The sequence below is a fragment of the Physeter macrocephalus genome, chromosome 18 (assembly GCF_002837175.3).
Source record: "Physeter macrocephalus isolate SW-GA chromosome 18, ASM283717v5, whole genome shotgun sequence".
In the NCBI taxonomy this organism is placed as follows: Eukaryota; Metazoa; Chordata; class Mammalia; order Artiodactyla; family Physeteridae; genus Physeter; species Physeter macrocephalus.
The window spans coordinates 60,830,689-60,857,163 of record NC_041231.1 but is presented as its reverse complement, the minus strand read 5'-3'; the positions used below and the strand labels follow the sequence as shown (position 1 = coordinate 60,857,163).

The window sequence follows — 26,475 nt, the reverse complement described above, 5'->3', positions numbered from 1 at the left end:
TATGGTTATTGCTTTTTATTAAATCACTAGATTAGGTAGAATGTGTACAGTAAAGATCAGATGTGACTAAAAGACGTTTATCATAAAGTATAATCTCTTACATGCTTCATTTATAGTATTAGCTCTTTTTGTTTTCCTAATGAGTGCTACTACTTATATTTCATTCAATACATTCATTTCATTAATACGTTCTTTGTCAGGAAGAATGTATTAATTCAATTAATAGCAATATTATTTTTTACATTTTGCTCAAATAACTGTTTCATCTATCTTTCAATATTACTTCCGCTAATATGCTTATAAAATCCTCTGGTATATTCTTCTTTTAGATCATAACTAAGCCATGGATTAACTCCTTCCCAAACTCTACAGTCTTTAATACTACCCTTTCACATTATTTGTTTGTTTGTTTAAACTACATTATTTTTTAAAAGGATACAATCTAACACTGATGCCTACTATACTAACCATTCCAAAATATTATTTTCCAAGTAAATTCTAGGAAATGAAACTAATTTTAGATATTTTAAAGTTTCATTTTCATACAACCAAGTGTAAATTTTATGATAAAGAAAGATTTTAAAACATTGCAATAGATTTTTACCTTTAGTACTGAAGTCATGAACACAGACAGGCCCATTAGAATAAAAATCATTAGCCCTGTAACCCGCTGTTCACGAATTCCCAAAAACTTGGGTTGTTCCCCTGGAGCAGAACATTCAGATTCAACTTTTAGGCTGTTGACATGACTTATTGACAACACTGTTGCAGCCACAAACCATGGAAGTCCCATGACAGAGCAAACTCCCAACATAACACCAACCACAAGCAAGTCAAGGTGATAGCCAGCTCCTTTCTGAAAAGTGAAACAAACATGAATATTTGTAAGCCTACATTGTTCTTTTAGGTTAAAACTCTATACTACTTATAAAGAGAGAAGAAATTAATTTTCACCACCTCCAACTCAAAGAAACAATTCTTGGGACAAAATTTTTAAATTACCTTCAACTTGTGCTCCTTTCTGTTTATGATTACAGCTGTAATTTGTTGATCCATAAAGATGAGAATGGTACAAAGCAGAGCTGGAATAGCAGCTATTAATAAGGTCCACCAAGGATTTTCTCCCAACGGGCTTATGATCCAGCCCCTATTTGTATCAGTAGGCTGTTAAAACATTTAAAGATTAAAAGAAGGAAAGAAAAAAAAGTTTCCTTCTCCTACGGCACAAAATTTCCACAGCACACACTGTGTCTACCCCAAGAAATGCCAAGGGATCGGAAAGGACTGGATTAAATATTGGGATATATTGTGAATTATTTGCAGAGACAGCCATAGGAATTCTTCTCATCCCTAGAGGCAGGTCTCTTGTCCCCATGACTCAGCCGCTCTTTCCACCTAAAAGGGGAGTCTATTTCCTCCCCTTGAACCTGGGAATAAGGCCAAAGTAACCCTGTGATTTCTGAGTCTTGATCTCAAGGGACCCTGCTGCTTCTTCTCTAACCCTTTTGGAACCCTGAGATTAAGCTCTGAGTAAGCCTGGATAGGCTTTCTTGAGGATGAGACACAATGTGATGAGACAGGGGTGGGAGGCAATTACCCAGCTCCTTCAGCCGTCTGAACTGAGCTCCCAGACATGCTCCCATCAAGGCAATAAAGACTGCAGCCACGTAAAAGATCTCAAACCAGGAGACCAGAGCACTACCCAGCTAAGCCTAGTCCCAACTGTCGCGGATTTATGAACAAAAAAAGTGTTGTCGTTTAAAGGTATGATGTTTTGGGAGGTTTGTTATGCAGGAATAGATAAGTGAAGTAGAGTGTCCTTTCAACACACGCCTATCTACTTCATATAAAGTGAAATCAATCTACCTACTAGATCAACTCCTAAACTAAACTGCTTTGGAGATCCTACAGACCAGTGATCTTGTCAGGGTCAGTACGAAAGCAGAACTGGGCCTCGCTACACTATTTTTCCAAAGCATTGGCTGACAAAATCTGGCACTTTAAAAATCTATTTCAATGCTGTAACATAAAATTTGTTTTATAATAAAACATTTTTAAAGATCATAAGAGTTTAGCATTCTTGGAGGATATTGGATATACTGAAATTTAAATGCTTCTATTACTTAGACTTCATATTAAGCCTGTTTTTTCTACATGAAAACATTTGTCAATACAAAAGGGAAATTTACTGTTTTTGAATACAGATATTATAATTTTCCCACACTGATATCATATTCAATACTGCACATGAATAAATATGTTTTATCTGTACAATGCATATATTCTTAACTGTTTCTTAATTTGTTTCCCCAAGTGTATTTTAAGCCCCTTGAAATCAGTTTGCTACTTGAAAGCTAGATAAATGAATAACAAGGATATATTTGGAACCAGAATAAGGAAATGGGACCAGGACTACAGGAAATTACATTAATATAATTTACAGTTTTGTCTATTTGTAAGACTTGGTAAAAACAGAATGACTTTGATATAGTCACCTATTAATGGCTTAAAATCTTTAGTGGCTCAATATCTATGCTTTTAAACAAAGGTCTCCAAAACTTTTTAAATTATATACTCTTAGTAGCAAAAAAATATATACCCAATGACGCTATACTCATTTATGTAGTTACTTATAATTATCCTTATAGTAAAATTCATACAATAAATATTATAAAGCTTAATTTTTTCTTATTTTAAGATAAAAACATAAATAGATTTATATAATTTTGCTGGATCATTTTCCACCTCTACTTTTGAGGACCCTGGTTTTTAAAATAATGTTATTTTTCAATCCCAGAGAGAGAGAGAGAAAACAGACTAAATTTATCTCCGTTATATTCCTTATTCCTAATCCCCTTTAAATCTTCTGCTTATAAAAGAAGTCATATAATTAGTTAAATGTAAATATAAGCAGTGACACAAATACTTGACTATTAAAAATTTCCAGAAAGTATTCAAAAGCTACCACTTCTAACTTAGAAGGGAAAATAATTATCAAATGCTGTGTTATGCACATGATATACTGTATACAAAAGAACTGTAGTTTGCTAATGAAACCAAGGAGTTCATGGATGCTCAGATTAAGTATTTTTCTTGTGGAAAAAAAATTGATTCTGCTGGAAAGTGTTACACAAAGCTTTCCAATTACTGTCAGATATACCACCCTTCTAAAAATTTTAATGAGGATCCCCTTGCCACTCTTAAAATTCAAGTTTGAGTTACTCCTTTATAAAGGAATAAAGAATGTTTCTTTCACCTGGAAAGTATATTGTGAACTCCAGCTATGAGAGCAGGGTCAAAAATTTTAAATGACTCCCAACTCCTCACCATGAATATTTTCATTCACTCTCCCTGATGGGCCAGCTTGGATACCTTCTTGCTTATTTCCTAAATATGTTCACTTGTCTCTGTTCATCCTTTCATTTTTTTATACATGTGAGGCATATATATAATTTTTGCTTTCAAAGCATCAGCTCTTCAGAGAGACTATGCATATTTTAGAAATAACTACTCAGGAGGCGGTATCTCACTTTAAAGTAGTTTGGTATACCCAAGTAACAAATAGCCAAGTGTTTTAATCCTTACCTCGAATTTTTCAGGAACATGAAGTTTAGGAGATGGAACTCCTACAAGGTAGTCAATTGCAACCATTATTACTATGGTGAGAAATACAGCGAAGTCACTGATTGTCGATCGCACCTATGTTAAAGGGGTTTCGTTAGTATAAACACAAAAATACTATATCGTTAGTATAAACACAAAAATACTATGTGTCCTTTCTAAATAATTCATATCTTTCACAGATTCACTAATTCAATAATAATTCAATAATTCAATAATAAAAACTGTGCTTGGCTATTCAGACTTTTTTTCTGACTTTTCTTTCTTTCTTTTTTTTAGTGAATATGCCACTAGAAAGTGTGAATGAGGTTTTTAATTAGTGACAATGTATCAGTGAAATACATTTATAACTAATATCTTTTGCAAAAGATAAGAAACACATTTCACAACTAACCTATCATCTCTCACGATACCATTGTCTTCCTACTGTTAACTCAGACATGGAATATACACTTTTCACTATGAATAATTTCTTTATAGCTATATGACATAAAGTACTAACTTCAAACAATATCTTATTGTTTTGAAATAAACCAAACCAAGGAAATGAAAACTAAAAACATGACTATTACAAGAACTCCAAAATTAAACCCCAATTACCTTGGTAGGAAAATAGCGCTTGGTCTTAAATTGCTTGAGGAATGAAGATAGAAAAAATGTTGTGAAAAATAAGATGACACACCAAAAGAGCACATCTGGAATATAAGGTCCATGGAGACTACAAGCTGATCCTACAAATGTACCATGAAAGATCTTACATTCCTGAAAAAAGGGGAAAAAACAGAAAAGGAAGGGATGAAGGGGATTCTCAGATAGCCAATAAAGTACTAAGAACTTCTTTGACTCTAAGATGCTACTGATCATAAGGCACACCATTATTTTATGTTTCACTTAGAAAAAACACTATCAAGTCAACATTAACACACAACCAATTTTAAAACATATCCTGAGTTCAGAGAGGTCATGGTTGGACAAATCTGTGCATCTTAAATCACTGAAATGAAATACTGTATTTTTGTCAAGTTATTAACGTCATACACTCCACTCCTTTCTTTCAACTCCTTATTTCTTTTAGTGAAAGGCTTATATATCTCAATATATAAGCCTTTTATTAATTCCCAAATATTTGTTTGCATTCTTGTTCAACAATTTCACTATCTTTCCTTTACCTGTGAACAAGTTGCTTAAAACAAAAGCGACAGACAGAAAATTATGACTCTGCCTTTATAATGCTGAATAAGAGATGGCTATACTATTAAATTTAAATCAATAATAAAAACTGTGCTTGGCTATTCAGACTTTTTTTCTGACTTTTCTTTTTTTTTTTTTTAGTGAAGAAGGACATCAGCTCAGCTTTTATTTATTTATTTATTTTTTGGCTGTGTTGGGTCTTCATTTCTGTGCGAGGGCTTTCTCTAGTTGCGGCAAGTGGGGGCCACTCTTCATCGTGGTGTGCGGGCCTCCCACTATTGTGGCCTCCCTCGTTGTGGAGCGCAGGCTCCAGACGCACAGGCTCAGTAGTTGTGGCTCACGGGCCTAGCTGCTCCGCAGCATGTGGGATCTTCCCAGACCAGGGCTCGAACCCGTGTCCCCTGCATTGGCAGGCCGATTCTCAACCACTGTGCCACCAGGGAAGCCCCTTTCTGACTTTTCTGATGGTGAGATTAAAGCATGGGACCGTGAGCAGTAAAGTGACCACTGAAATATTTCCATTAATAAAATCAATAATATAGTCAATAATATAACATAATACAATACAATTATAGAAATATATTGACTTGATTTTCCTTTGGGGTGAAAAATAACTGAAAGGCAACCAGAGATTAACAAAGGCACATGCAACTGAAGTCCTTTTTTCCTTACTTAGATTCTAATGAGACTCATTTTAAAAATACAACTCAGGTTTACTGAAAGAAAAACAAAGTTTCCATTATTCTCAATTTCTACATGCTAAGATTAGTAATCCTACAATTTACAACATGGATCACAGAAATAAAAGCTATAGCTACACAAAAAAACCTAACATGGCCCTGATGGCTATCAAGAAAATACACTGAAAAGACCATATACATAATCTAAAATATTAAGACATCCTATTCATCATGAAATGAGCTTTTTTAACAAATCACTTTCATATGGGCACCTCTATTAATTCTACCTCTTTCACAACAAAAGAGATAGAGTTAATAAAGTATTATTCTAATATAAAACAGTAAAGTATTATTCTAAGCTGATTACTGACACACAGTGCTTTACATCAGCACTGTCCGTGATGATAAGATGTCAGGTATCTGCACCGTCCCGTTCAGCCAGCCAGCAGTCAATCACTCGACGGGACCGAGCACTTGGAACATAGCTAGTGAAGCCAAGAAACTGAACTTTTAATTAATTTTATTGAATGTACAGTTAAATAGACACATATGGCAGTGACTACTGTACCGGACAGTGCAGATGTAAATTATCAATGGGATAAAATTTCAGATGAAATCCCTCTAGTTACATATTTAGGAGCTATCACCCTTAGAGAGAAAAGAATGATATAAAAAGCACAAGAGAAGCTCAAGGGATCTTGGTTTTAATTGATATTGCCAGCATCACTGGACATCTTTATTTCTAAATCCCAATCTGGGAAGTGTCCAAAACAGATATTCTAGGGCTAGGACAACATTTCCCAACAGAATACAAAAATATGTATGTAATAGTGCTCAGTATCCAGTAGGTGCTCATTATACGTTTCTGTCCTTTTTCCTTTCCTTTCCTTCAGTGCTGAAGTCATACTAGTCTCTACAAGGTAAACAGGTTCAGTCTGAGCGTTCCTCATCCTCTAAATAAGCAGTTCCAGGAGCAGATGGACGGATCAACAGAAGGCACAGTGGGTAAGAGCTGCTGGACCTGTTGACTTGAGGACCAGCAACCACAGGCCTATGAACTTATGAACCCAAGAGGAATTAGAAACCATTCACATCTTTTTAATAATTAATATCTTGGAAGTCAAATACAGTCCATCTTGATCTCCCTTCCTACCAGCTTCATTCTTTTTAACCTATACACTTCAGTACATGATAAATAAAAATGTGGTAACTTCTATTTGGTCAACACAACTCTATATCCTGAAAACATATGATATCCATCAATCAAGAAGGAAATTTAGGTTTACTAAGGAAAAGCTAAATAACAAAGGTTACTGTTTGCACCAGCCTTCACTTCACATATACTCACAGAGACAGTGAGGTTCCCCCAGGGAATGTTGTGTGCTGTTACATTCCTTTCCTCCCACACCTTCAGAGTTTCATTGCCAGGGTTAGAAGGCTCCACACATACACACCTGAGAAATCAGAATTGGATAGTTTTAACCATTCTGTATTTCATGTTTACATTTTATTAAATCAGTCACACAATGGAGTAGCTTTTAACTTCTTAACTTTATTCCATGTTGCAAAGCATGGAGACTAAAAAGTGAAAATATCAGAAACAATGGAATGGAATAAAGTTTGGCTTATATAAATATAACAAAGCTAATAGAAATACCAATAAAATGTTTACTTAATGAAACTGGTTAGATATATCCATTGGGGCAGTACTATTTTCTTTAAAAATTTGAGAAGACACCACCATGTTTAACACAGTCAGCCTCCACCAAATCTTACCACCTACCCTCCACAGGAGCCGCTGCCGCCTTCCCATCTACACACACACAACATGCACTGGGAACCAGTATAAGTTATACTCCTACTAATTCTAGCCCTACCTGCGCATGCTCATCCTTTACTCATCTTAAGATCCATCCTTAAAGTAATAGGTAAAACATAGTTTTTCAGGACAGGACTAGGAGAGTCAAAGCAATCAGAGTTCAGTTTATATACAGAACTATCTCACCTTCCTGAAAAAGCTAGAAACACATACATAAGCAAAGCAATCTCTAAATATGGATTTAAAAAATGAAAAGAAACAAACAAGAATATTCTCAATTGGATTATGAGCTGTTTGAGAAAAGGCAGGTGGCTGGACTTTGGATTCAACTGAGGCTCTATCATTTACTAGCTGTTTGACCCAAGTCAAGTTTTAACCTCTACAAGCCTCAGTTTCTTCACACACAAAAGGGGCTACGATATGAATGACTAACACTGACATGAATATTACGCAACATTCCTAACACAGTGCCTGCTCACAGAATGTTAGCTGAACAAATGATGTTCACATGTAGGAAACAGTGCTCTAACTGGCTGGCACTAGCTATAAAAACCATGCTTCTTAAAGAGCCAAGTAGCAGGGAAAGAGAGAAGACATCAAATAACATTTAAAAAATTAACTAGTTTAAGAGCAAAGAAAATGACACAAAATAGACTTGGCATCGAAGTGTCACTAATATTTTCAAATAGGTCAATGTCTTATAGGAAGTTTCACATCCCTCCCTCCTCTGTGCATCAAAGTTGAGAGTGTGTGAGGACAGCGAGAGGAGAAGGGGTGTGAAGTGACGGACTGGGGCCAAGGGGGGGGAGGAGGAAGGAAGGTTTTTGGTAACCACGTTCCTCCATGTAAGTTAATCAAATGCAGGCTCACGCTCATACCAACTGTGCTCAAGACGGCAAATACAGGCATCTACCTCAGTATGTCTAATTTTAATAACCTTTTTCACGTTTAAAGAAGTTTGCCAACCCTTTGTAACTATTATAATTACTTCTCAAATCCTATTTTATTCTAGAGTCCTAAAATATTTTCATTTCATTCTTTTTATCCCAAAGAAAATAATCCACTAAACAACATACAACACTGCACTGAAATTACACTTTAAAATAACTTCCAATAAAAATTATCAAGTTTCAAAAACATTAATGAAAATGTAAAACATGAAGAATATATAAATATATGGTGGTTAGTTGCCAAACAACTGAATTTAAATTTGCCAATCCAATTTACACATAAAACCAAAAATACACACAGTTGGACAAATCGTTTCAGTGAATAAAAATGACTGAATTTGTTCAACCGCATTTATATCCACTGCGTGCTTTGGTAAGATCTCATCTGTAACAAACGAGTCAACCTCCGTATTGCTAGTTGGGTAGTTATAGCTAGATATACAGTGAGCATCACATTGCAAAAAATCCGTTTTCTTTTGCTCAGACACCTCTGCAAAAATACATTTACTATTAGGGGAAACAAACACTTACGAGTAGCTGGTCAGTTCATCTAAATTGTTGTGCATATTAAATGTATATATTTCTCCTAAATGAAAGAGCTTCTCCAAAGCCTCATAGATGAATATGATGCAAATGAGAGCTGCGAAAGCCTCCTCAGTGAACCGGGTGATGTAACACACAAGGCTGCTTGCATCTGTTGCAACCAAAACAATGCACAAGAAAGAAGTCCACAGACCTATACTGGTTCTCAAAGACAGATAGGAAAGGTGATAATCTCTGTTTAGAAAGAAAAATGTGGACATGATCAACATATACATGCCAAACAGTATTGGTACTTAAAATTTTCATAACAAACAATAAGAACAGTAATAAAAACTTAAGATTTCTAAAAGAGAACACATTACAGAATAACAAAATAATGACTAAAGAAAGCTCTATGTGTTTTCCTGCTTCAATTGAAGACTAGCTTCTTATTAGTAGACTTAATGATTATATTTTACTTATACAAAAGATTTACAGTGAAAATCTACTAGGCAATAAATATTTTGAAAACAGAGACCTCACTTCTTTAGAAATCAGTTATGAGGAGTAAATGACAGATAAGCAGCCTGTAGAACAAGTGGATGTATGTCGCTCTCTCTGAAGACCCAGATGCTCCAGTGTCAACATGGCAGCCACGCCCCAGCCCCACCACCACCAGCTCCTCTACCACCAGTATCACCACAGTGACTTCATTTTCCAATTCAATTTCAAATAAGAAATTACTACCAGTGAGTCTAGAATACTTAAGACCACTACATTCTCTATTTATGTGTGTACTGTGCCAGATCAGAATCAGAATCAGCTTGTCCAGTGGCAAAAGAATCCTAACAAGAGGAATTAGTGAATGAAACATTTAACAGCATCAAGTTGTTTCAGACCAAAATATTCAACTGCGTTTATCTCACAAAAGGAATAGTACTGCCATGTCAAATTCTGAGGCTACCAGCTCCAGTAACCTGCAGTGACCCCACGCAGTGAGCTGCAGCTCCCTCTGTGACACAGGCCTGCTGGGTAAAGTCAGCGTGAGATCCACTGCTTTCTAAACTTCCTTTATAAGACCAACATACCGTATAATAAATAATTCAGATTAACTACCTTCTTACTAGGTTGAAATTTGCTAACACAAAGGACATTTATTGTCCCTCAAGTGATTTGCTTATCAGCACTCAAATCCATTGATTTTATATTCAAGGTGACTGGGGATGAGAGTAGGAGCCAGAATAGGGTTGACCACACAGTAGCCCCAAAATATTGAAAATATGTATACTCATCAGATCCTCTTTTTCAGCTATTAAATATACAATATACTTTTAACTAAAGTTAATAACAATAATATATAATTATAAACATACATAAACAAATGGGACAAGTAGTTAACTATTACATACCTGCAGAATTTAAATAAAATTTTTTCGAACACTAAAACTGGACCTGTGCTCCCCAATATTGTTAGAGGTTGCCCAGCAAACAACGAATAGGCAATCCCAGTTAATGATGCTCCAAAAAGAGACTCTATTGCACTCTGTTTAAGGAAAAAAGAAACGAATAAAGGTAATACATCATAAATATATCTCTAACCTACTATAATACATATATAAAAGACACCTGGAAAATAAAAATATTAATCAACTGGTTAAAAAAATAAAGCAAATGCAACTTTAAATCTCAAATTTAAAATTTAAATATGGAAAATTACAAATATATTTTAAATACATGGGAAAATTGTTTTGTTTTAGCATATTAAAGGTGAACTTTTACAATCAACCCTAATTTAAAACTCAATACTACAGAAGGTAAGGAGGAAGGAGTAAATGGAAGATGGACACAGAGGCTCCAACCCTATCTATACATGTTTTACTTCTTAAGCCTATGGTGAGTACAAAGATGTATACATTATTTTGAATATTTTTGCATGTCTGAAATAGTTCATTTAAGAAAATAAAAACATACTAAATGCTCGATGTGGTGTGCTACAAAAAAAAGACTCCTTCAAGTAGATAAGAAATTAGCATGCTCAAATTTGAAACTATCATTCTCAAACTTGCTTCTAAAGTGCAATTTCCCATACATTTTAAAGAAATTAATCTAATATGATGGGCTTAACCAACATATATAAAACATGAAATGCTTAACATAAATAGTAGATGAAAAATCTCCTTAAAAAAATCCTGGAAACCATAAATGAGGAAATATTATTATTAAAGTTTGGTAAAAACGATAAAATGAAAGACTCATAGAAATCTTAAATCAAAGCTAGTAGGCCAATTTTGTTTCACTACCAACATTACATCCTAACTGATTAGGTTATCAGTTGCTAAGGCATATAGGCTATGACACAGAGGGGAGGGGTCAGAAAGAAAACGGTTTACCATTCACAAACATCAAGGTCAACTGGGATATACAATTAAGAAAGGAAAAGCCCATCATCAGTAAAGCAAAGACAAGACACTGTGAGAAACAAGCGTCCTGGAACTGAGAGGCAGCACAGCAGTAGGCAGAGAGCAGGGCTTCAGAACCAGATCTGAAGTAGAAGACTGCTTCCTACCAGGTGCTAAACCATGGCCATATCTCAGACTTGTCCAGCCCAACTTTTCTCATTTTTAAATGTGGGTGATGATAGCCAGGAGAACTTAAAGAACGAGCGTTTCTGAAAACACTAGCAAGCACACTGTCTAGCCTATGGAATGCACTCAATAAATGGTAGCCATTATCATCATCAGTAATAAGAGCATGTTCCAAAATCAAAATCGCAACATAAGAATAGTATGTAGTAAAAGTAACATTCAATTATTAGTATAAAAATAGGATCAAACCCACATACAAACTAGACTTTTGGCAAAATGAATGTGTTCATATTAACAATATATTTATGAATTGTATGAGATAAATTTATTTTCTTGCCCATAGACAAACAAGAGATTGTCCTGGAAGACACTACTAAGCTATTATAAAATCCTTAGTTCAATTATAATATGTATATTTAGGAATGAATTTAGAGTTCAAATCAAAGGAAAAAATGTCTAAACAACATCTAGAAATAGAAAGCAAAAAACTGAGCAGAGAAACAAGGAGATGGCAAATAAAGAAATGCTAATGGGGTGAGAAAGGCAGTTGGGCACAAAATTAGTTTCCCTCCTCAATGTTGTGTTGAAAAAGCGGAAACTTCCAGGTGAAGACCTTCCTTTCACCATTCCCCAAACCCCTCATTGCCACATTTACTAGGTTCCTTTTACCCAGACCTACTTTTTCCCAATTTTTAAACTGTTTCTATGTTCATTCCCAAACTAAAACCTGTCTTTCCTTTAAGAAATCACAGCCCTCCCTATACTGCCCTAACTAACCCACATTCAAAAGCTTCCATTTTACCCACCAGAAGCCCTCCCCTAATCTCCCCCATATGCCTCTCCACTGTATGGCACTGAACAATCCCTGCTGATCTTCCTCCTTCTCTACATCTCTATTTTGGTTTTTTCAAAATTACATCATCTTGACTCCTCTTTCAGAGCTCTGATTGTGCCTGTGTCTAACATGCTGGGCCATTTTTCTCCTCATTCTCATCCTTCCTCCATTTCATAAATGGGGATAACTTCCCACACTTTTTTCCTCTCCTTCTCTCCCTTTACATTGTTAACCTCATCTATTTTCAGTTTCCCAATCTTCATATTTCTTTCTTACCACTCTATAAATTCTGGAACTGCTCCTCCTAATGTCTCCATTTCTACCTGAAGTTCCAATAAAGCATCTGAAAATAAACGCATCATCTCCATATCATTTCCCTCCATAATATTTCTGATTTCTCTATTCTAAATTATTACAACTCCTACAGCTCTTCCTTTATCTCACTTATGTGTGGCACAGAACACCACGACATAGTAACTACATATATACTATCCTATCTTTTTCTCCTAGGTTAGGACCCTGAGGATATATGACACTTGCCCATGTCTTACCCTTGTCTATGTTCCTCTAGTGCCTAAAGCTCTATCACATGCACAGGGTATTAAATAGCAGGATGAGATGGGCAGGCAGTGAGTGACAGTCCAAGAGGAAAGAAACAGTATTTCCATGATGGTAACAGACAAGACATACTTCCTCAGGGACCAGCAGAGTTACATGTACAACTTGTGACAGTACATAAAGCAACTTACTAAAAATATCTATCTTTGCTATAATAATGTAAAAGAATAATATAAAAGAATCTAAATAATCAAAAATAAATTGAGTTGAAAGGAAATTTCAGTTGTCAGGTTTATCTCATGTTCAGCTTATGAAATACTTTAATTGAACAATTATTACTACTTAGAATTGGTTGGTTTTTAACCTTTTATCTATAAAAAATAAATTTTCTCCAAACAGTAAATATCATTAAACAAAATATACTTAGGAATCACAAACTGTCTCATTTAAATGCCATTAAAATGTATATAAACAGCAACAAAAAAGTCTTTCCAAATTTCACGAAGCACTAGATGCTGTTCCAATATCAGGCCCCCACAGCCCCAATACAGTATCACCAAGAACAAAAAACATAAAAACTTTCATTCTAGTCATATCAAAATATAGATGCAGTTTTCAGTTATACTCTCCAATTAACACTTTGGCAACGTTCACACAAATTTAATAACAGCAAAATTAAAATAAACACCACTTCAAAAATCCATCATTTGTCCAGAATTATGCTCCCTTCTTCCAAATAGTCTAGCCCGGGGGGACCTGCCAGGGTGGATTAGTTAATGTTAATCACATGGCTCTAACTAATCCTATGATGCCTTAAAGGATACAAAGTGACCCCACAGATAAATTCTCCCACCCATGACCCACCCAGAATCAGTTCAATTGATCTGTCTCCTCCCACCCACTCCCCCCACAAAGACAATACAAGTCTTTTACTCAATTTATAAAACCATTCATCCAGCAAGCCATGACAAACTTTTTTCTTTCTTTCTTTCTTTTTTTTTTTTTTACCTCAACTGTGCATCTTCTCCTGTTCAAATGGCTTCCCCATGTTTTCCATTGCAATTACCTTTGGGGGAAGTCTGCTTTGGGACAGGTTAATCATGCTGTGGGTAGACTCTTCAAATAAAAGTATGAATAGTGAGACAAATGCACACAGACACTTGCCTCTGAAGAGCTAAGAGCCTGGCCACTACCAATCTTTGTACTCACTATTCTGCCTTCTGTAGCTTCTCCAAGCAGCCCTCCAAAAGTGATTACAGGAGACATACAGGCACAGTATAGGAAAAGAATCGAGGCCAGGCACTGCAGACTTAATGCATCCTTGAAGTCACTCAAGAAAAAAGGTGCTTTCCTTTTGATGTCAAGTATCAAACCACCAAAAAGCCTAAATAGGTGAGATGAAACTCGTCAAACTGTACACTAGAGGATTCTGGCTAGTTCAAACTAAAACTATGGGCTACATAAAACTGCTGGTGCCTAGCGTTTTGTCAACAAAAATCAATATCCTATTTAAATAATGGTATAAATTATAGAAGACAAACTCATTTAATCTAATCCACTGATAGTGGAAAGGTAGACCTCACTAAGTTAAAAGAGACACAAACATCTGTAACATATGGACTATATACTGAAAAGACTACAGGCAAATGACTATATGAGTAAATGCAATAAATATCAAACACAAATGTGCAAGGAAATACATAATAAAAATAAATAAAACCTAACAACCTATTCATGAAAATGTGCATAAGCAATGCTATTAATCATTATTTATATTATAAATCTTAAAGGCAAGTGTCAGAAATACCAGGAATGCAATTATAATATAATCATAAGTCTCCAAATACCCTTTAATATGAATGTAGTATGCTCAGGCCCACTCAGTAGTGAATTAAATAATTTTAGTTTTAAAATTTTAGTACTTCAAATACATAAATACTTCTGGTCTAGAAAAAAAGCCTAAGAACTATTTCAGTGTATGTAATTTACTGTATATGTAGTCAAACCAGTGTGCATATTAATAAAACTAAGAGGTTTTAGTTAGTAAATTTAAAATCTATATTTGCACATCAAATCATTTCAATGACTTATCATTTCAGTGTTTTTTAAAATCAGACTTTTGGATACATCTAACTTGAAAGCATTCCACTACAATATAAGCTCTGTGAGGGGCAAGGACCTTTTCTTATTCACTGCCATTATCTCCAGTGTCTAGAACACTGCCTGGGAAATAGTAGGTACTCAATAAATACCGGTGACAAATCAGTAATTTAAAAAGATTTTGTGACTCATAAAATATCATTCAAATCCCTACTGCAGAAAAATATACCAAACAAATTAATCTTATGCTTTCAAATGCTTTAGATGTTTCAAGCTTTACCATTCTAGCTTTTTCCAAAGTTAATACTGAAATAAAGCCTAAACATACATTGACACCTGGAAGAAGTTATCCTATGAATAATATAACAGCAAGGGGACTGAGAAAACTGTAAAAAAAGGTGCCAACTTGCAATAAAAAAAGTGCCAATGATAATCTAGAAAATGAAAGTATATCATCAAATCAATCATTTATATGAGACTCTCAAGGTAATATGAGATCACTGGGGGTCTGGCTTGGTACTTCTCAGTGACTAACCCTACCTCAGTTTGAAGTCTGAAGAAGTAATAATAACAACTTAAATGAGCACCTTTCGCATGGGGACAGAGTCTTACTCTATTATACTCAGAGACTACTATATTAGTCAATGAATTAAGATATCCTGTATAAGCTATCCTGGTTTTTTAAACAAATATTTAAGCTTCAAGATCTTTAGTTCTATAGGGACCACCAATGGATAAAACAGTATCAACATCCACATGCTTTTTTCTACACAATGGTAATACCATATCATTTTCTACCTCTACAAAATATTTTAAGACAATGTTTGCACCTGGTAATATTTCTATTCTTTACTCCAAAAATTAACTTCTGCAACAATTTTTCTAACTAGGTTTCCAGAGACTATTACTACGGTTTAATTATGCTTGTCTGTCAAATTTTACATTACCTCATGATGTACTGCTCATGGAAGAGTTTTATATCTATGCACACACATGACACATTGGTTACAATTCCTCTCTGTTCCCATAATTCTCTAACTTCATATGAGAATGGCAATAGGACACCACACTTTCCTCAAGAACCTTCTGTACAGGCAGTTAAATTAACCTACTATAGAACTACAATACTCTTAACGTATGCTGCATAATATTTTCATTTTAAATTAAATCCTGGTATACAGAACCCAATATAGTCTAGTAAACTACTTTAAAATGCACATTAATTATCTTTAGCATTATATACCTATAAAATAATACACATTTTTTAAAATATGGAAAAAATACTGTACAAAATTACTTTCCAAATATTTGCAAAGAAAAAGAATGCTTATGCCTTTTCCATCAAATCAATCTCTAGTCCCTAAAAGACACCCACACTGTATCAGTATCTGTACCCACCGTCCAGTCCTCTGTAGCTCAGGCCCAGCATGGTGTGGGGCCTCCTTAGGGGTCTCACCCGAGCTGGGGGCAGATCCATTGGGAAATACAGGAATCTTTCTCTTTTCCTGCATTTCACAAAAGACACATTTTCAGAATTGTTTTAAGGAAGCTGAGAAGGCATCTTCAATTACAGGGAACATGAGATCTCATGCTGATTATATATCTAACCAGTTCTCCTAGAAAAAATGCTTCCTAATGTAAACTTCCACTTTAAAGAAACTGCACTTTGAAACAGAATCTAAAATTCGTCTCTATTAATATTTCAAATTTATATTGTTTTTTCTGCTTTATATTATAATATCAGATATACTATAAAACACCCACACACACCATTTCAAATTACCACTCAGCAACAGAAGCAAAAATATCCAATAAAGCATCTCTCCAACTAGAATTTTTTAAATCTTACTCATGTTAACTATAGAAAAAATATACTTTACGTTAAGAGTAAATGCCATTTTTTTCTTTTTAAAATACTTCCCTTCAGACATAAGTAGCACAAAAGTTATTAAACAAATTTTCATAAAAATCAATTTCCCATTAAGTTTTACTACAAATTCAAGAGTACTATTCTCATGATAAAAGATCTCTTCCTCCTCACCAGAGCGAGATTTTAATTTGTTACCTCCAAAGGTCAGAGGTTGCTGGACTAAAAAAAGTGGGGGGGGGGGGGCGGGGGGGGTTGGGGTGGGGTGGGTGGGAGACCGCTAGAGGGAGAGAGAGGGAGGAGGAGAAAGAAAAAGATGGGGTTGGGGGTGGTATTTATCCCAGGAGGTCCCCCGGATCAAAGGCTCTGGCTCAACTACAGACTTAAACTCCCTTGTTCACATATTCAGTATTTATAGAGCAGCACAACTTATCTATAATCATAAGATTACCATTTGAAGATGTCAAAATTAAAACTAACTTACATCATAGCTCAAAGGGGAAAGAGAAAACAAAATTACAGAATTCCTAGAAAACAAATCTAAAGAAAAATACAATATACCACAATCTATGGGATACAGCAAAAGCTTCACTCAAGAAAATGAAGCACTTATATTAAGAAAATTGGAAGAATAAAAATAAGTGTATTAAGCATTTAATTCAGGAAATGTGAAAAAAAATCTTTGAAGGAACGAGAAAGGAATAAAATAAAGCAGCTAAAAGCAGAAATCGAGTTACAAAACATAATATACTTTTTTTAAAAAGGAGAACTGAAATAAATTTTAAAAGCTGCTCTACTGGAAAAATATGATAAACCATTAGCTAATATACAACCAAAGATACGACAAGGAGGCAACTTCATAAATTTTACATATATATAAGAAATATATATATATATGTACAAAGAGAGAGACAGACTGCACAACACAACCCTCTGCAAATAAATGAAAAATTTTGCTGAAATGGGTAATATACCAAAAAACATAATTTCCCAAAATTGACACCAGAAAATAGGTAATTTTCTATGGTATACAGTTTACCAAAACTGACTCCAGAAAAAAAGAGAAAGTTCACACAAACCAATTTCCACAGAAGAAATAAGCAAGTTGAAGTCTACGACACTAGAGTCAAGCTCAGAAAATTTTAATAAAGAAATCTTTCAAACTTTCAGAACCAAATTATTCCAAACCACTTAAGGTTTAAAGAACACAGAAAAAGGAAAACTTACAAATTTGTTTTTATGAAACAAGTATAATGATGATACCAAAACGTGAAGACTGAACAAAAATCTATATACCAATCTACTTACAAACAGAGGATGCAAATAACTTAAATAAAACATTAGACAAAGACTACAGGCACTTTAAAGCCCAAGTTGGCTTATTCCAACAATGCAAGAGTGTTTTCAAATTAAAGTACCTATTAATGTGATTTACCATGATAACTGATAAATAAAATTTATATGATCATCTCCAGAGATGCTAAAAAGCCCTTTGACAAAATTCAACATTCACTTATATTAAAAATTTCAATAAAACAGAAATTAGGGTACTTTCTTAACATGATAAAATGTGTACTTTGGCACCAAAGACAGTAACTTAATGAGAGAAACACTAGGGATATTGACTACAATTAGGAAAAAATTAAGAAATGCCCTTTAAAGTCAACTATTACTTAAAACTATTAGAGATTTTAATCAATACAATTAACAGAAAACTTATTAGAGGTATAAGAATTAGAAAATAAGGGATAAAATTATCTCTTATTGCAGATTACATAACTAAAAAACTACTACATACAATAAAAGCATTAAGAAAGGTAGCAGGATACAGAAGAAATATACAATAACCAATAGCCTTCATAAATATATATGTGTGTGTGTATATATATACACACACATATATATATAAAGCAACAAGCAGATGATATAATGGAACAAAGACCTCATTTATAATAGAAACAAAGATAAAATACTTATGAATACACTCACCAAGAAGCGTGTAAGGCATAGATAAGGAGAACTTTATAATATTCTTTAAGGACACAAAAACTGACTTGAAATAGGAAAACAACTGGGGAAAGATGTACCATGTTCTTGAATAGATTCAATATTATAAAGATGTCAACTTCCCCTCAGTTCATTTAGAAATTTAATTTCCATCACAATTTTTTTAAAATCACATTTTATTTCTGTAAGTAAAAAGCTGATTTTAAAGCTTATGTGAAAAATAAATATGCAAAGATGGCCAAGAAAATTCAGAAAAACAAGAATAAGAGAGAGGTTGAGAATGAATGCAGACCTACCAGATATTAAAATATAACAAAAAGCCTCAGAAATTAAAGTGTGAAATTGGTCCATGAATAGACAGACCACTGGAAAACAAATTCCGGAAACAGACCTGAATGCACATGGAAATTTAATAAATGATAGACAACATCACCAATCAAGTGGAGAAATGCTTAACTTTTTAATAAATAGGGACAACCAGGCCACAATTTAGAAAAAAGACAAATTGCATGCATTCTCTACATAATACGTCATGATAAATTCAAAAGGATCAACGAATGATTTAAATGTTAAAAAAAAGTGATGGAGGGAGATGAGCAAAAAATATTCAGGAATATTCAACTTCACTAATTACAGAAATGCAAATTAAAACCACATTAAAATAACAGATATAGTAAGATAATGATACCTATCAGACTGACAAATATCCAAAAGTTTGACAACACACTGTGCTAGTGAGGCTATAGGGAAACAGGCATTCTCATTCATCACCAAAATGAGTCCACAACAGTTCAACCCAATAAGAGGAGATTCTGGTAATATCTGCTAAAATTATAAATAAATTCCCATGTGAACCAGCAATCTTATTCCCATGAATCCATCCTACAGACAGACACATCTGCACAAGACTAAAATGGCAATATGAACACTATGATATGGTTTGTAATAGTAAAAGACTGAAAACAACCTGCACCAGAAACAGGACAAACTATGGTGCATCCATACTGGAATAAAACACAGCTGTGATGAAAGGAAGAAGGAGTATTTCTATGATTTCTTATGATCAAATCCCTAGGAAATATTGTTACATGAGAAAAGCAAGGTGCAGAACACTACAAATAGGATGTTAACTTCTGGTAAGAAAGAGGAGAGAACAAGACTATATGTTCATATTTCCCTGTACTAAATAAAAACTGGAAGGATAACAAAAAACTAATAACAAATGGTGACCCACAGGAGGTGGGGACAGGGGTAAGAAGGCAAACGGGACACAGTGGGGAACAACTTCTCTGAGTGTAGTTCTTCATATAGTTTTGAGTTTTGAAAATGTATAAACTATTTGAAAAACGTTTAATAAAAAAAAAAAAAAAGTAACTCCATGAAGTACTGTGTGGATTCTCACCTGAGAAGGAACGCTCTTCGGCGGCTCTATGCGTATGGAAGGGTCCCACTCTCCTGGAGGTAGGACAGTCACTTGATCTAAAAATTCATCAATTCCAGATAGGAGGTCATTTCTGTCTTTTGCTTTATAAGCTACATCATGAAAAATCTAAAGAAAAATACACATATTGAGTAAAAGGATTGTAAAGCTGAAAGAAAATTCTACGCATAGTAATCCACTTTAGATATCATAAGTAAGTCTACATAATTACCTTAACTCTTATTCCCACTCTCGCTAATAACTTTAAAAAATAACCCACTATTAGTATTACCAGATGAATTAACAGTAACAAACAACAAAAGAAAACAGTGATGTGTTAATACACAACAATTTTAAAAAAGAGAATATTTTACTTGGGAAATGATAAATACAGAATAAAATCATACTGTAGGTGCGTCATTCCACTTTTATGACATTTTAATGTCATTTATCCTAAAGGAATAACCATGGGTATGCTAACAATCTTACTTAAATAACTAATTTGATCATTTATATTTACTGGGTGCCTACTATTTGGCAGGCACAATTCTGAGCACTGTGGACACAGATATGGCAAAGTCCCTACACTCAACGAATCAGGGGGAAAGACAGTGAAACAGGTAATTACATATATACACAACTGCAGGTAATAATAAATGTGCCTATAAAAATAAAGCAGGGTAAAGGAAGGGAAGCTGATGGGGAAGAATTGGGTGGCCAAGGAAGGTCTCTTAGAGGAGGAAACACTACAGGAGGAATCTGTCTGAAATGAGGGACAAAGCATGCACAGGGTGGGGTGGAGGTGGTAAAGTGAGCACTCAGGCAAAGGGAAGAGCAGCAATGTCCAGGGGCAGCAGTGAGCATAGCACATCTGAGGAACAAAAAGGAAGCTGATGTGGACAGAGCAAGTGGTAGAGAAAAGGTGACTAGTCAGTCATATCATGTAAATTTCCAAAAAGAAAAAAAAAAAGTGTACAGAGGCTAGATTAGGCAGACCCTATTAAGAAAACAGTAAAGAGTTTAAATTTAAACAAATATACAATAGGATGTCATTGATACATCTGGATCAAGGAAATGATTTATTCAAATCTGCATATTACTGACAGTACAGAGGAAAATACTATATGAGAAAGGCCCATATGATCCACTTTTTCACCAAAGAAAAGAAGGTAAGAGAGTCTAAGCTGGAGGGAGAAGTGATGGTGCAGATGGAAAGGAGATGGTAGATTAAATGCAAAATACACAGAAAAGGTAAAATCAATAAAATCTGGTTACTGACTGAGTCAGAACAGAGAAAGGAGGTCAGTTCAGACATGTGGGGTTTCAGATGCCTTAGGGACACAAAGCAGAGATGTCTAACAAGTCCCCGACTATAAAGCTCTCTCCCAAAGAGACAAAGTCCTGATCAATACAGGCCACGGTCAAAGATGAAGTCCGTAAAAGCAAGAAATTATAAAGAAAAAAGGGGAAAACACAAAGTCCTGAGGAAAACCCAAAGAACCAATATCCTGAAATACAGGATGAAGAAAATTTCAAAATGTCAAGAAGATGGTCAATAATTTCAACTTGGTGGGGAGGGAGGAAACCAACCAGTATCCACTGATCTCTGACAGAAAGGTCCTAAAGACCTTGCAAAACGCAAATAGTGAATATGAGACAAAATAGTAAAGACAAGCAAGGACAATTTTTTAAGCTTCACTATAAAAGGAGAACTACAATTTAATATGCATTATACGCTTTTTAATCAGTGTCCATGTCAAAGGGCATTTTAATTACCTCATCCGTCATGAGGGTGGCTATTGATCTTCCAATTTCGTGGTACTGAGGCGCCTTGCCTGCAGGACCCAATAACAGAAACAAAAACCTAAGGAAACATGAAAACAGATTTAAACATAAACAACATACACACATAAATCTAGGAATCATAAAGAAATCATTCAAATGTAAACACAGAAACAACACTCAGACCTCTTTTCCGTCCTCACACACCAATGGCTGAAAAGAGGACGGAACTCTATTCAGATGAAAACAGATCACAAAACTAAGAAAGGCATTCATAAATAAGTTTCTACCAAGTTATTTCTTTTCATCTTCCTTAGAGTAAAAAAGTACTTAAGGAATTAGTGTTTTATATTAAAAGTTCCCATCTTCTATATCCTTTTGAATTTTGAGTACACAATTTTTTCTGGTCTGTACTGATGAAAAAAAGTAAATTAGTAAATAAAGTGAATATGAATCCCATTTAAGTATTTACTTTGGCTTAATAAAACAGCTAAGAGTATGCACAAGAAATCCATGATCCCTCAAACTACAGTCTGGATAAAGACACTAATGTGGTAAATAAGGGACTAATCCCTTTGGAAGGAAAAGTATTTTTATTTACAACTCCAAATTTAACATCAAACCTCTTATTATTTGATTTTAATTTATTTATAGTGACTAAATAAAAATTATTTAACTTCCTACTTAGTTATATCATTGTTCACACTACAGTAAAATATTAATATTCACAATAATCCAAACTGGAAGTATTCATCTTCCTGCTTTATAAGAATTTAAATGTGAATCTATGAAATTATTCTTCTCATTTATCTTAATACTATACCGTTAATGCAATTCAGTAAAGCTTATTAAGAACTGGCACATATATTTCAATCAAGCTGCAATTAATTCTTATTTACTATTATATGAATAAGAAAAAAATATTTTTAATTATTCTCATTTGTAATTAAGTTTATACAATCAGTAGCTAACAAATTGATAACCCTTTATAACACAGCTTGCTAATTCTTAAGGATATGACCCCCATTTTAATTTTTACTTATAATGTATACTGAACAGAAGATTTGATCAGGTCAGAACAAAGCATTTTGCCTAATTCAGAGGCATTATTACATTTAATCAACCCTGCGAGGTACTGCTACCCTCATTTTACAAATAAAGCTTAGAGAACTGAAGTCTGGCTTGACCGTCCCACAAAAAGTGGCAGAGCAAGGATTCAATTCCATTCTCTCTGACTTCAGTGCCTGCACAGAACATACTATGCCTAAAATGATGAACTGTTTTTTAAACCAAAGCTCCCAAGACACTGAACTTCTTGTAAAAATATAAATCCAATGTATTTATTTTTAATTTATAATTTGAGTTTTTAAATTTATCAATTTTTTTAACAGATCTTTATTGGAGTATAATTGCTTCACAATACTGTGTTAGTTTCTGTTGCACAACAAAGCGAATCAGCCACATGCATACACATGTCCCCATATCCCCTCTCTCTTGAGCCTCCCTCCCATCCTTCCTATCCCACCCCTCTAGGTCATCCCAAAGCACCGAGCCAACCTCCCTGTGCTATGCTGCATAAAGCAACATGTTCCTTCAGTGAATAAAATTTTTTAGATTTTGGACATTCTGGGAGAATGCTAATTGGTTATTACCCTCTCTTTACCTTGTAGGAACAGGGACCTCGGTCAGCCCTGAGAGAAGAACAGCAGGAGCCAGTCTCACAAACGCAATTATAGGTCTTTCCAAAAATTCCACTTCTCCCACCAGAACATTGGATGCCTCAGCTCCCGAAGGAATTTTTCTCATGAAATTCATATCAACCTAGTGACAAATAAATAATAATTAAAAATAAAGTGTGCATGGTATTAATAAGACCAGAGGGAAATAGGAAAGAAAAGGTGCTTTTAAGACTACTATTTGCTAATCAAAACTGGTGATCTAAAGAATGTAAAAATGCCAAAATTCTCACAAATACAAAGAATGAAGTAGACAAATACAAAAAAGCAAGCAAAACACATCTACCAAACAATACTCCCAATTGTTTTACTGTCATAGTCTTTACTACTTCAGAGATCTAAATTACCAAACATACAAACTAGAGAAAATTTTCAATGAATATAGCAGTATTCATTAAAAACTATTAAAGACAAAAATATAGTTCACAAGCTAACAGTGGTCCATGAAATTATACACAGTGCTAAAAATATTCATTTAATTATTATCTATTGTTTAGTCTTAGAAATTAATTAGTTCCTTTATATTTTATGTATTTTTATAAGTCCTTTTTATTTTAAAGAACTCTGGGCATTCCCCATATTTTCATTAAGTGGGAAAAATTATGTTTATTTAAAACTAAAATAGCCATAATTGGTATAGATATATGGTAGTGCTATATAATCAAATTCAGTTGTCTGTGTATAATTACAAAGAAAAGGTTACGAGCATAATATCAAAGTATGGCAACTTCTTCGTTTATACGCAGTTTCACACAAGGCACTAAACAACCACTTACAGGGCTATCTATTAAAATAAAACCAGCACTTACAGCGGGCCTCTTGAGTCCCACACCCAGTGTGCCACAACTACAGTGCCAGGAGGCAGACTCCTGCCCAACAGGAGATAAGGAGGTGTACACAAGGACAGACCAAGTAAAAAAAGGAAAACTGTGACAGAGGAACAAAAGTAAATGGCATCTGCCATGTCTAGAGGAGATCTATAACGTAAACTATAGTAATTTATTCGTTGCAATTTAGTTACTGAACACTTTACACTCATCTGAAATAATTGGAGCACCAGTAAAAATACGATCAACTTATAACAGTACAATGTCCCATAAGCAAGGCTTTTTTTTGGCAAAGTTTTTAATAATTTTAGAGCATGAAGCTCAGCAAAGCTATACCACAAATCATTATTTAAATGCCTTTTCTGCAAAATGTGATTTATAGACTTTGCATCATAAAATAAAGGCTTAAAAAATGAATCTTACTTAAAATAATCACATTTAATTAAAAGTCTGACATTGTATCTTATAGTAAATGCCAATAAAAAAATTTACAATGGCCACAGGGGATCAATTATTCAGAGGCAGTACTCAAAAAGTATGCTTTAAATTCAATTGTAATTTGAACTTGTAGTTTTTTGTCCTGTTCTTTTGAAATAAGTTCTTTTTATATTTCATTTAAATACTCATCTACGACAATTAAAAATCATAGTTGAGATAGGTGAATTGTTTTTAAATCCATGCCTTTACCTTTACCTACCCATGGGGAAGCACCAATGTTTCCCAGTGACATTCCAGAAAGTACTGACACCATAAGACAATAATTCTGGGATCACATTACAGCCGAGAAAAAGCTGAATCATTACTGCTGTAACATCATTACCAGAATTAATCTTTCTAGTGGTGGTAGCTCCAGAACAAACGACTGTAATTCAAAAGGTACTGAAGTTTCATAATATCTATGGGTAGGTATAGATGAAAATACCATATTATTCATATATTCTTTTTTCAGAATTTCTAACATTAGTAAGATATAACATTATTCAAGTGCTATGAGACTGTTATCTTTCTCACAATTTCTGATCATAAATTAACATATCACAAGCATCACATGCAGGTTTATAGGCACCAGTTATTTAAAAATTATTATAATCAATGTTAATAAAGCCACATTGATACAATTTTTTCAGTAAAAATGACTATGAAAATGTATAGTTAATAACAGAATTACCTTGCTGAAGTCAACAGTACTATTTTCTCTGCTTCCTCCACTTCCATTACCTTTAATTTCTCCACTTTTACTATTGTCCAGGTTTCCAGGTGCAGACTGTGGAGAGGCCAAAATACCTGTATTTAAGAACAAACAAATTCCAAACTAGTAAGGAGAAAATTCACTTTGTAACCTGAATCTGCTCATATCCTGAAAGTGATGGTTTATTAAAAGCAAATGTGCTAGGTTAAAAAAAAAAAGGTGCCAAGTGTTAGTGCCATACCAGCAAGAGTAGATTAACATTTTAAGCAATAATGAAGCTATATATTTTAACATTTTAAATAATATAATTGGCATTTACAAAAATGGTGGCCTTTTGCAAAAAGAGAAAAAGTGAGTAGAAGGTGGAAGACCTGGGTCTGATCACCACTAGAAATACTTAGGGCATCCATTTTCAATGTATCCAATAGACATGTGAACTGCACATCATTAAGTTAGCTTAATGATGTCTAGCACACTTACATCAATAACAATATAAAATTTCTGATGAAACCTAAATGTAACTCAGAAAATGTTAAGAGCTACATCAACTAAAGGTACACTAATTTTGCCATAATCATCCCTAATCTTAAGTTTCCTCAAGAATTTTCATTCTCTTGTGTAAAATTTATGTGCTGCCTACTGTCACTATTCCTAAGAAATATGTTAAAACATAATAGTAATGTTTTTACTATTTTAGATACACGTTCTATTAAATTAGCTTATTTGCGTTACAAACGATAGATATATGTTCGTGCATTATGTATATTCATTTCAAGTAACACTCAG

The 26,475-nt window shown here is 34.2% G+C and overlaps 1 protein-coding gene across 9 annotated transcripts in view; it reads right to left on the bottom strand.

The window, feature by feature from the left end:
* The window catches only part of SLC4A7 (solute carrier family 4 member 7), a 121,021-nt gene that overhangs the window by 21,283 nt on the left and 73,263 nt on the right, over window positions 1-26,475 (bottom strand). For all 9 annotated transcript variants that reach the window (XM_024116501.3, XM_024116502.3, XM_028479172.2 and 6 more), the window contains 13 exons: window positions 25,669-25,784; window positions 23,601-23,758; window positions 21,932-22,019; window positions 20,138-20,284; window positions 16,260-16,366; window positions 13,971-14,145; window positions 10,193-10,326; window positions 8,793-9,038; window positions 6,841-6,946; window positions 4,222-4,383; window positions 3,586-3,699; window positions 1,003-1,164; window positions 605-856 (listed from right to left, as the gene is read on the bottom strand). In XM_024116501.3, coding sequence (XP_023972269.1) covers window positions 605-856; window positions 1,003-1,164; window positions 3,586-3,699; window positions 4,222-4,383; window positions 6,841-6,946; window positions 8,793-9,038; window positions 10,193-10,326; window positions 13,971-14,145; window positions 16,260-16,366; window positions 20,138-20,284; window positions 21,932-22,019; window positions 23,601-23,758; window positions 25,669-25,784 — 1,967 coding nt within the window. The remainder of the gene's footprint in view (window positions 1-604; window positions 857-1,002; window positions 1,165-3,585; window positions 3,700-4,221; window positions 4,384-6,840; window positions 6,947-8,792; window positions 9,039-10,192; window positions 10,327-13,970; window positions 14,146-16,259; window positions 16,367-20,137; window positions 20,285-21,931; window positions 22,020-23,600; window positions 23,759-25,668; window positions 25,785-26,475) is intronic.